A 12,169-nucleotide genomic window follows, 5' to 3' on the forward strand; every position below is an offset into this window, starting at 1 on the left:
CAATGGCAAAAAATAAAAGTTTAATAATGTTTATAGAGCATTCCAGACAGCATCTACAGAACTATTAAATAACTTCGGCAACACTAAAAATCCATGGTAAAAAAATAATGAAAAAAATGATTTGTAAAATGACACTCCACATCCCTGGCTCCCCTTTTTCCTTCCTCGGGGTCAAATTCCAATAGCTTGTCTCTATCTTCTAGTCAAGCTATTTTAATGCTTTCAGAATATAAATCTCTCTCTCTCTCTCTCTCTCTCTCTCTCTCGATATATATATATATATATATATATATATATATATGCAGAATGAGATGAAATCAGTATGGAATTAGAAATGACCAACCATCTTCTTCCCCTTCATGTGTCGAAGAAGCCATCCACACTTTTCTTCCTGAAAGTTGCACTGACAATTCCTCCATTGCCATATTGACACCAGTGCTACCATTCACAGTACCTGAGGCTGAAATTTTAAAGAGAGAATACAGTCCTCGTTAATGAAATTGGACAAGAGGTAGATAATCAATAGGTACATAAAAAGCAAAATGTAAATGTAGTGCAAAGTATATAATCATGCATATTTCTTAAATATAGATCACTCTAGCTTACCAATCTACTGTAAGAAAGTGCTATTACATGAAAACATGCATACAAATCAGAAGCGAACACAAATTTGAATACTGGGTGTTATATATATTGTGCCAATATCCTATATTCCTTGAAAACTCCTTGTTATCAATCCAACTTGCACTATATTCAAGCATGATAACTACAGACTCCATGAGAACTCAATGAGCAAAGGTTTGATGAATATAGAAAACTAGACTTGTTACCACTCAAATTGCACATTATGTTAAAAGCTCTAACCCACATTACGTTAAAAGCTCTAACCCATAACGTACAATCCAAGTCGAACCTCAATAGATCACCCATTGTTACCTAAGTGCCATAACGTTTCCTCTTTATGCCAGCTCTTCTCCAGCTTCATTGTGGGCTCCCCTAAGAATCACTAAGACCAAGTCAAAAGAGCACAAGGTGATCTCAAAGATAGCCTTGTTGAAACATTTTTTGAGATTTTTAGGTTTCTAATAAAGAAATGTTAAAATTGGAAACTAGGGCCAAATTCCACTTTGAACAGCTCCTATGGGGAAGATTATTGCAGCATTGAATTACACTCTTCGAGAGGACCAAAATCGATATAAAGATAGTCTCATTTGGACAAGCGGAATTGGATTTTTGTATTTATGTTCTCTCACAAGTAAATTTATAAGGTCGACCTCATTCTTATTGTTAGTTTTTGTAGCATCGGATGTGTTCTAGCCACGAAATTTTGTGAAGAGGCTAGAATACATGAGATCTCCAAAACCCAGAAATCATTTCTGGAAATTCCACTTAAAGACAACTTCATTAGCTTATTAGTCGTTTTTTAAATATTTCCTGAGTCTAAACTTAGGGAATATGACTAATTAATCAAAATTAATTAAGTCATGGTGAAAATGTTCTAGAAAAGTGCATGGATCGATTTCTAGTTAATCCTAGCCATCGATTAAGATTTAATCGTGGTTTTTGAAGTCTCAACAAAGGGTTATAAGAAGAAAGTCGATGGGGCTTGGAGAAGACACTTGCAGAGTTCGATTTTGCTGAGAAACTGATTTCAATAGTAGCAGTTGTGTGTTGCCGAAAGTGATTCAGTGAGGTCGAAGCAGTGAGAGAGGGGCAGAGATAGTGAGGTCGAAGGAAGCTTTTCCAGTTCCAGTGAGTACATTGCAGAGAGGCAGTGATTGCCACAGAGAGATAGTGCAGAGGCAGCGCAAAGGCCTCTTGGGGAGATTTTTGTTTCACTGGGGAGAAGTCAAGATTTTGAGCCAAAAGTTGGGCAAACGGTCTGGAGGCAGAGAGTATCAGTTTCCCAGACAGTGAGAGGAGACGCAGTTTCGAGCTTGTGGGATGCAACTGTGTACGCTGACGCAGTGACTGCACAAAGGGAGCAAGAAGCAACTCAATTCGCACTGAGGTCAGTGTGGGATCGCCTGTGGAGTGAGAAATTTTTCTCACTAGTTATTATTGCCAGTTATTTCTCTGTTTGGATTGCTAGTTTAAGCATCCATAGTTTGTACTCAGATTTTCACTACTGCATAATATTAAAACCCTCAGCTGCTGCACCGGTTTTCCCGAGTTGGATTTTCCGGGGACTTAGTCCAAAAATAACGGTGTATTTTGTGTGTGTGCATCTATTTCTTCCAACGTTTTTATTTCTTCCGCAGTATTTGTTTTGTGAAGGTTGCAGTGTATTTGTTTCGATATTTGTCGTAGCACACAACAAATAATTTGTTTAATTAAATTAACAAATAGAAAAAATAACATCAGTTGTTGCAATAGGATTCGCAGTTAGCCAAATTTTCACATGGTATCAGAGCACAGATTATAAGCCAAAGAGCTCAATAGTAGAAGGGAAGAGGAATTCCGTAGCTCTGCGTAAGCAACAGTTCGAAACCCTCAGAGGCAACCAGAGGCAGAGGGAGTAGCCAATATTTTCCTTGCAAAGAAAATCTCTAGCTGGACACAGTAGTTTTGTAGCAGTTTGCTAGACCAAAACTAGCGTCGGGTGGAAGAAGAGCACACACTGAGGGAAACTTTTCCTCAGGGAACTTCTAGTATCAAGAAGTTTGATTTCCCTTGCAGATCACAGTCGTTGTGAGCAGATCTTCTCACTCCAAAAGGGAGTGTGAGTAGCAGATCCAGTAGCCAAGCAGCAGGAGAGAGAGAGATTTTCGAGTTTATTTTCTACAGTTTTGTGTCTCACAGATTTTGCAGTTTTGCAGGGATGACCGTACGAGATTGCCAGAGGGGGGCGTGCGAATTAGCTAAAATGCAGATCTGGGCAGTAGATCGACTTCCAATTGCCGAAGGCAGATGATAGAGGAAGTGTGAGTTGTCTAGTGCGCGCTGCAAAGAGAGGAAAGGTCCAAGTAAGGAACAAGGCTCAAACGGAGAGAGTGAGGCACCAGATCCAGGAGGAGGATAATGAGACTCCAGTGTGCCATTTTGGGCAGGGTCCTTGAGGAGTCCACCTCATGGATCATTACCTTGCTATGGGGGCCCGCAGTATTTCAGTAGCAGGATGGATCAGTGGAAGTATATATAGTGAGATGCCAGAGTGACAGATGCAGAGTCTAGTTGCAGTCAGATGCTACGGAGCATACAGCAGTTGGCACAGTGTAGATTTAGTAGCAGCGCGGATGCCTCTGTTACAGCACAGATATTAGTAGCAGTCAGAGAATCGACTGACAAATGTATCATACTGATCATAGTTGATTCAGTATTTTGGATGCTTTTCAATTGCAGATGTTACAGTTGCAGCAGCAGTAGATGGAGAGGGAGTTGTAGTGCAAATGCAATGTTGGCAGCAATTCAGTCAGCAGCAGCACAGATGCAACACATATCAGACTTGCGCAGTAGTTGGTGGGCAACAACTGCCAAACATCAATAGCGTGACAAGAGATGATGCAGAGACAGGGTGGTGCTACAGGGGGAAGCAACACTAGAACACATTTCTCGCTAAGAGGGAGTGTTAGTTTTTGTAGCATCGAATGTGTTCTAGCCATGAAATATTGTGGAGAGGCTAGAATACATGAGATCTCCAAAACCCAGAAATTGTTTCTGGAAATTCTACCTAGAGATGACTTAATTAGATTATTAGTCGTTTTTTAAATATTTCCTAAGTCTAAACTTAGGGAATATGACTAATTAATCAAAATTAATTAAGTCATGGCGAGAATGTTCTAGAAAAGTAAATGGATCAATTTCTAGTTAATCCTAGCCATTGATTAAGATTTAACCATGGTCGTTGAAGTCTCAACAGAGGGTTATAAGAAGAAAGTCGATAGGGGCTTTGAGAAGACACTTGCAGAGTTCGATTTTGCTGAGAAATCGATTTCCAGAGTAGCCTTTGTGTGTTGTCAGAAGTGATTCAGTGAGGCCGAAGCAGTGAGAGAGGGGTAGAGATAGTGAAGTTCGGGTTAGGGAAGATCTTCCATGTGGCACTCATAGGAGGGATTTATTGATATTTTTTGGTGCAATTAAGATAAGCACATTTATCTACCAAATAATTACTTCCAATGATACAATTTAACTTCTTAACACATTCAGATCACTAAGCAATTACACTTCAGAAAATTTCAACCATAAATACAGCAAGGCAATAGAGATGACAGTAAAATAAAGATGCACAAGAGACCTAAGTTACTGAAAACGGCTAGAGATTTTGCCTGAAACGTCGTTCCTCATTTCCGAAACGGAAATGGGTACAATCTGCGTACGATCTGCCTTGAAAAGTCGGAAAAATGTATTTGAGCCGTATCAACATTTTGGAAACTCCGGATCTGATTTGGAAACGGTTCTGGAGGATGTAAACTTTTTTGGATCCATTTCTGGAAATACGTTGTTTTTGTATTTCCGAAAATGGATCCACCCCGAAAAAGGAAAAATGTCAAGAATGGAGCGCAGTTTTTTGCATTAAGGGCCCAACCCCCTTTAACCTCTTATAACCCTAAATTCCATTTGATTTTGCCTTCTTTGTTGGAGACGGTAGATCGTGAGCACGACTGGCAACTGCATGGACTCGTGGAGACTTGGAGTTCGAGGCAACATTGTTGGAGGAGGCCACCCATGAACCGTCGCTGCTTGGAGTTGGAGGAGGCCCAGGCATACGTCTGACAATCGACTTGGAGTTGGAATCACTGAAAACCAGTCAATGCTTGGAGACTAGCGTAACCATTAAGGAGTTGGAGCCGGAGAGAGATACGCATAGCAAGCCATTCGAGTTGGAGTCGGAGGGAGATACGCACAATGCATAGCAGGCCAGCCGCCAGCGGCAACGATACAAACTAAGGTAAGTTACCATATAATTTCATTGTTTTTGACATTTTTCTCATATATCAACAATCTCATAGCTAAAATGACAACCGTGCATTAACTCACAGCTCAAATGAAAAACATGTATCCTCAATCTCTTAGATCAAATGTAATTCATTTATGCATTTGTAATTGTTTGTGGTGCCTTTCACACTGTTACTGCTTGCCATCGCTAGAAAATCTTTTGGATAACAATGGTCTTATTTGAATTATTTTCTCAATCTAATTTCTTATGTATCTACAATCTCTTAGTGCAAATGACAATCATATATCCACAGTCTCTTACCACAAATTTTAGTTGTGAATGGATATGCAAACTTTTGTGGCTTCAACTTTTTGTGCACAACAAACTATTAAAGCTCTAAAGTCTGAACTTCAAAGACTGTGATTTCATGCAAGATTTCCAAACAAACTACATTATCAAATGTTTAAACTTTTAGATTCTAGAATATTTGTATTAAGATTGAAAGTACAAACAAAAATCTGAGTGAAACGCTGAAAGCATCTAATGGGATTTGGTTTAACAACATTATAATTAGAGTCAAACTCTACGAACATTGATTGATTAGGTTACCTTGTATTTTTGTATTTATCCTAAGTACAAGATTTTGCATAAGTATTGTATTTATCTGTAATCTTAGCATCTTGTTTCTAAATTCTGACAAATTTGACAAGGTATTGTTTAATGGAAGACTTATTAGTTATTACCTACACAATTGCTCTTCTAATTTCAAAAATTTAATTTATTTTATTTTGAAGTTTCCATTTACATCATCATCATGGCAACTTCAAGTTCATCCTTTCGTATTGAGGAACAAGAAATTGAATCTGCCCCTAAAGTTGATCCAAAGTCACCACTTTGGAAATATGTAATTATTGTAGGGAAGATCCAAGGAAGGGGATCATTACCATGGGCCTGCAGTGAGTGTCCAAAGGAGTTTAAGGGATCATACACCCGAGTTAAAACACATTTACTTGAGTAAAGAGGAAATGGGATTCGAATATGCACTGACTCACCTAAAGAGAATGGGATAGAGGGAAAAATTTTAAGCAAGGAAAAACTTGCAAAATATCAGAAAGAACAAGACAAGGCAGATGTTAAAGCAAATGAGGCAAATCCTGCCTCTCAATTCAAACAACCAACAAGGTTGGGAGCATCTTCATGAAAGCCTCCAATTCCCTCTTATGGAATTGGCAACCCTGGTTCAAAGCGGTCTAATTTGGGACCGCTTGAAAAAAGTTTTAATAATGATGCTCAAGAAAAGGCAAATGCAGCGATGGTCAATGCATTTATACAAATGGCCTTCCCTTTAACTTTGTGTGATCTCCTTGTTGATTTTGGGTAGCATCGGATGTGCTCTAGCTCCGAAATTTTGTGGAGGGGCTCGAACACATGAGATCTCCAAGACCCAGAGATTGTTTGGAGAAATTCCACCTAGATGAGAAGTTATTAAAATAATTAATATTTTTAATGGGTTCCTAAGTCTAAACTTAGGAAAATAAAAAATTTAATGAGTATTAATAAGAACATGGGTGAGACTTTTAAGTGACAAGGAACAAGTCTGTTTTAATCTTAGCCATTGATTAGGGACTTAATCTCGGTCGTTGATTCATCAACAGGAAAAGTATACGAGAAGGTTTGAGGGTCAAATGGAGATACACCAAGTGATCAAATCAGTTCGATTTTTCTGGGGCATGGTTTGCTGAGAAAATCGAACTAGTGATCTGAGTTGCAGTTAGAGGGGCAAAAGCAAAGAATTGGATCGAAAAGGAGTTCCAAGCCAACGAGTAGTAGGCAGAGAGGCAGCGCAGAGGCCTACGCAACCAAGGAAGGGGGTCACGTAGTGCTGATGCAGGCCAAGAGGGTCTCTTGCAGTGCCAGTGCAGGATAATCATCAGAAGTTCGAGATTTGTTGGAGAAGCGAGGTTCTGAGTTGGGAGGGCTTAACAATAGTCTTCTTCCAACAAATCGATCCAACAGAAGGGGTGATGCGGTCTCCTAGAGGAAAGACGCTGGCCCAAGCAGAGATTGCATTGGGATTTCACAGTGCTTGTCGAAGTCAGGGCACTCAGTGGATCTTGCTGTCGAGATTTCTCTTAAAGGTTAGCCAGTGTGAGAGGCAACCTGTTGTACTCAGATTCTGCTTGCTTAATAATACAAACCCTCTATATGCTGCACTGGTTTTCCCGCATTGAGTTTTTCCAGGGATGTTTGTCCAAAAATAATAGTGTCCCTTGTGTATTCGTCTCGTTTTATTTTAGTTTATGATCTGTACGCCAGTGTAGCCTACAGTAGTGTTTTTCATCAGTATTTAAATAATTAAATAACTTGTTGAATGTAAAAACAAGTAGGAGATGATAAACCAGTGATTGTAGTAGGATTTCTAATGTGTAGATTCAGAAATTTTCACATGGTATCAGAGCATTGCAGATCATAGGACACTGAAGACATCAGCCAGGAGATCCAGTGAATTTGTTGCAGAGAAGCAGTTGTCCCGAGTGACAACGTTGATTCCGAGGCAGAGGAGTAGTTGAAGGAGTGACACAAAGCCAGAGAAGTGAGACAAAGGCTCACACAGTGCCTGCGTCAGCATTTCAAGCCTATAGAGGGTGATGCAGTACCCGAGAGGAGCTCATGCATTGACTGCGTCAGCTCTTTGGGCTAGCAAAGAACCTGAGAGGCTCAAATCAGTCAATTGTCTTGGCTTGAAGAGCAGAGCAGATTCGATCAGTGGAGTTGGTGGGATGTTGTTGTTGTTGGTGGAAAACAATGTCTATGGAGACAAAGTCGAGGTAGAGGGAGTCACTGCCTTGACAGATTTCTAACCAAAGAAATCTAGATCCTAGTCGCAGCAGCAAAGGAGGATTGGAGAGGAGTGATTCGACATTTGGCCGAAGGATTTCCGTGAAGGAAATCAGGACTTAGAGGGAGTCTAAAGGAGCTTGTTCCTTAGAGGATTTCTAGCGCCGAAGAAATCCAAATTCGAGTCTTGTTGAATTAACAGCAGGAGAGGGAGAAGAGAACCAGTCCTACATTTGTTGGAACAGAGATGGCAATCAAGGGACTGAGGGATCACGACAGATTGGATGGAGCATCCAATTTTTTCATCTCGAAAGCCAGGATCCTGGCAGTCCTAGACAAGAATCGCATCAAGGACTATGCCTTGAAGGTAGTTGTTGTTCCAGGCGACGTTGATCCGCTACAAAAGTACAAGGTGGCCCAGGCGAAGGCTAAATGCATGATTCTACACGGGGTCAAATATCATGTGGTCCCACACATTACTGAGAAGGAAACAACAAGGGAGATGTGGGAAACATTGACCACTTTGTACCAAGGCACTTCCATTCAACGGAAGATGCTATTGGAGAATCAGCTGAGACAGTACCAGATGCAGAAGGGAGAAGAGATCGATCCATTCCTTCTCAAGTTGCAAGAGATTCGAGACCAGCAGACTTTCGTTGGGTCTACACCATATCCTGAGTTCATGGTCAGGACTGCCCTGAATGCAATCACCGAAGACTGGGAGACATTTGTCCAAAGTATCTTGGGTAGAGCTTCTCTCCCCAGTTGGGAGGAAATGTGGGCAACTCTTCGATAGGAAGAGATCAAGAGGCTGACCAAGGTAGGAAGTAGCGGCAAAGGAGCCTGGGTCAAGAAGGAGGAGGAGGATGCAACTCTCGCATCATCGAGATAGCATGGGCAACAGAAAAGGAAGAAAAAGGATATATCCAAGGTCAGATGCTTCAGGTGTGGTGAACTAGGACATTTCGCCACTCAGTGCCCCCAGAAGAAGGGCAAGGAAGAGGCTTCTGACTCGAAGGTTGCTCCAGCGAAAGATGACAAGGAGGATGATGACGAGGATTGTGCCATGAGTGCTCATGCACCTCTAGAGAAGAGGTGGGGCGACATCGAGTTGTAGTCAGGAGGACTACACAAGGGGCAGGATCCTTGAGGTGCCCAAACTCTTGGATCACATACGGCTATGGGAGCCCTTAACGACAGTAGCAAAATGACGGGTGTCGGTTGGTGTGAGGTGTGATGGAGCAACAATGGCAGAGCTAGAGTGCCAAAGTCTGAAGCAGCGCAGTGGATGTTGTAGCAGTGCGAGAGGCACAGAGCAAATTGCAGCAGCGCAGTAGCAACAAAGGGTCAGCACAGATTAGCAACAGAGGTAGCTTCAGCATCCCTAGGCATCCATACTGACCATCATGTCAGTTTTTGGGTGAAGTTCCAGTTACTTACTTCTCAGTAATTGAGTTGCAGTGAAGCAGTTAGCAGTGGCAGTGCTATGGGCAGCATCTTGAGACAGAGTTGCAGTACAGATTTAGCAGTGGCAGCGTCATGGGCAGCAGTACAGGATGCAATAGTGCAATGGATGAAGGGCGACAGGCCAAGCATCGGCAACACAGAGGACTGATGCATTGGATCAGTGTGATACTATTGTTGGGAAATATTGCTAGAGGACATTCCTCGCTAAGAGGGAGTGTTGATTTTGGGTAGCATCGAATGTGCTCTAGCTCCGAAATTTTGTGGAGGGGCTAGAACACATGAGATCTCCAAGACCCAGAAATCGTTTGGAGAAATTCCACCCGGATGAGGAGTTATTAAAATAATTAATATTTTTAATGGGTTCCTAAGTCTAAACTTAGGAAAATAAAAATATTAATGTGTATTAATAAGAATATAGGTGAGAAACTTCTAAGTGACGAGGATTCAATATGTTTTCATCTTAGCCATTGATTAGGGACTTGATCTCGGTCGTCAATTCATCAACAGGAAAAGTATAAGAGTAGGCTTGAGGGCCAGTTGGAGATACACCGAGTGATTAAATCAGTTCGATTTTTCTGGAGCATGGTTTGCTGAGAAAATCGAACTAGTGATCTGAGTTGCAGTGAAAAGGGCAGAAACAGAGAGTTGGATCAAAAAGGAGTTCCGAGCCAACGAGTACCAGGCAAAGAGGCAGCCGTAGCATCAGAGAGGCAGCGCAGAGGCCTACGCAGCCCAAGAAGGGGCTCACGCAATGCTGACGCAAGCCAAGAGGGTCTCTTGCAGTGGCAGTGTAGGATAATTGTCAGAAGTTTGACATTTTTCTAGAGAAGCGAGGTTCTGAGTTGGGAGGGTTGAACAGCAGTCTTCTTCTAGCAAATCGATCCAGCAAAAGGGGTGACGCAATCTCCTAGAGGCAAGACGCTGGCCCAAGCAGGAATTGCGCAGGGATTTCGCAGTGCTTGCTGGAGTCAGGGCACTCAGTGGATCAGTTGTGACTTGGAGAACGAGGTAAACCCTTGTATGTATTTCTTGCTGGCGAGATTTCTCTGAATGGTTAGCCAGTGTGAGAGGCACCCTTTTGTACTCAAATTCTACTTAATAATACAAACCCTTTATATGTTGCACCGATTTTCCCGCATTGGGTTTTTTCGGGGACATTTGTCCAAAAATAACAGTGTCCCTTGTGTGTTTGTCTCGTATCTATTTCAGTTTATGATCTGTATGTCAGTGTAGTCCGCAGTAGTGTTTTTCATCAGTGTTTAAATAATTAAATAACTTGTTGAATGTAGAAATATTAAAATTGGCAACTAGGGCCAAACTCCATGTGGGTCATCTTATTTATGGTAGCTGATATTTTTCTTGGATTCCTCTCTCCGAGAGGTGTAGGATTGATCTAAAGATCATCTGATTCCGACATGCATTTATGGAGATATGAATTTATTTGCATTATTTGACAATTTGCCAAGGTCGACCAGCAAGCAAATAACCCCGGCTCAACCTCAATGTTGCATTATAAATAGAGAAGATCTCAATTCATTTGTGACGCACATCTCTTGTGATATCTCTCCACTTGTTTGGGTTTGGTGGAAAGAGAGGTCTAGAGGGAGAGCCCTAGCCGTAGTCCTAAAGGAAGGAGATCTAGCCACAATTCTGGAGAAGAGGCCATGCCCTAGCCGCAGTCATAAAGAGCCCTAAAAGCAGTCTTGTGAGGAGGTTTGGCCGCAATTAAAAGGAGACATCTATACGCAGTCAAGGGAGACATCCATATGCAATCAAGGAGGAAGCCTAGTCGTTGTCCTAAAGGAGATCAAGCCGCAGTGAAGAGAGGCTCCTATCCGCAGTCCAAAGGTGCCCTAGCTGCAGATCAAAGGAGCCCTTAATACGCACTTAAGGAAGGCCCTAATCCGTTGTCCAAAGAGACCCTAAATCCACAGTCACAAAGAAGCCTTAGCCTCTGTCACAAGAGAGCCCTAGCCGCAGTCTAGAGAGACCTACCCACAGCAAATAAAGACCTTTAATCCGGAGCAAGAAGGAACCTAGATAGCATAGGAATTGACAGCGTTTAACAAGGCTGATCTAGAGCATGAGCCAAGGTCTAGTGTAGCCTCAAAGAGAAGGTCAAATCAAGTCTGTTTAGGGCGATCTCTTACAATAAGACTGGAATTCGTTTTGTTGTTCAAGGGTCAAGATTGTAGGGCTGTCAGCGTTGCCAATTAGAGGTTGTTGGGTGTTATGTGTAGGCCTAACTTGCTGATGGGCTAGGCCGCAGGCCACAGGCAGCAACATAGATTGTTCTAAGGGTTGCTCAAATCATAGTTGAAAGCGTGGCAATGGTGGATCGAGCACTGCAGCCTTTGAAGCATGTATTGTTGATTGTGTGAAGGATGAGGACTGAAGGTTGATGCCCTATCTCATCAAGTAGCGACAGCTAGTGCAGCTAGAAGACAACATCGTTCTGGAAGATATATTGCGTCAAGATTTGACTATGTTTGGCTCAGTTTGATGAGCATCCTGTTGATGCGACTTGGATGAAAGATTCAATCCTGCTTGACTAGCATTGACCTCTCTGGTCAAGGCTTTACTACTACTGTCATAAAATCTCTGATTTGTATATTTGTACTATCTCTCTCTGCTGAACTATTGAAGAATAAAGAAGATTTGATCAAGGGTTTCCCCACATTGGGGTTGTTATCACCCCAAGAAACTCTCCTAGGTTGTATATCAAAGATGCTCGGGAACATTACAAACTCAACAAAAAGTTGGATAAATTGGTGGATGAATGAAACAAATGCTGCATATTCAAGCCAGATAACCACTCCTACTATGCTTAACCCCAAACATGGGTGAACACCCCCAGACTACAAGGCTTTTAACCACCAATTACTCACAGTTTTAAAGACAATGTGATGATGGAGAACACTGATCACACCAGCAAATGCACAGGACCCTGTGATGGCCAGCTGCAACCAGTTTAAAGGTCTGTAAATC

At 41.9% G+C, this 12,169-nt stretch overlaps 1 protein-coding gene across 3 annotated transcripts in view; it reads right to left on the reverse strand.

Moving 5' to 3' along the window:
- KDTA (KDO transferase A) overlaps positions 1-12,169 on the reverse strand; it is a 414,892-nt gene that overhangs the window by 143,020 nt on the left and 259,703 nt on the right. For all 3 annotated transcript variants that reach the window (XM_089383918.1, XM_089383917.1, XM_089383919.1), the window contains exon 7: positions 344-460. In XM_089383918.1, coding sequence (XP_089240044.1) covers positions 344-460 — 117 coding nt within the window. The remainder of the gene's footprint in view (positions 1-343; positions 461-12,169) is intronic.

The sequence above is a fragment of the Pinus tabuliformis genome, chromosome Q (genome assembly GCF_031772625.1).
Source record: "Pinus tabuliformis cultivar Carrire ecotype Pingquan chromosome Q, CPIR1, whole genome shotgun sequence".
Classification (NCBI taxonomy): Eukaryota; Viridiplantae; Streptophyta; class Pinopsida; order Pinales; family Pinaceae; genus Pinus; species Pinus tabuliformis.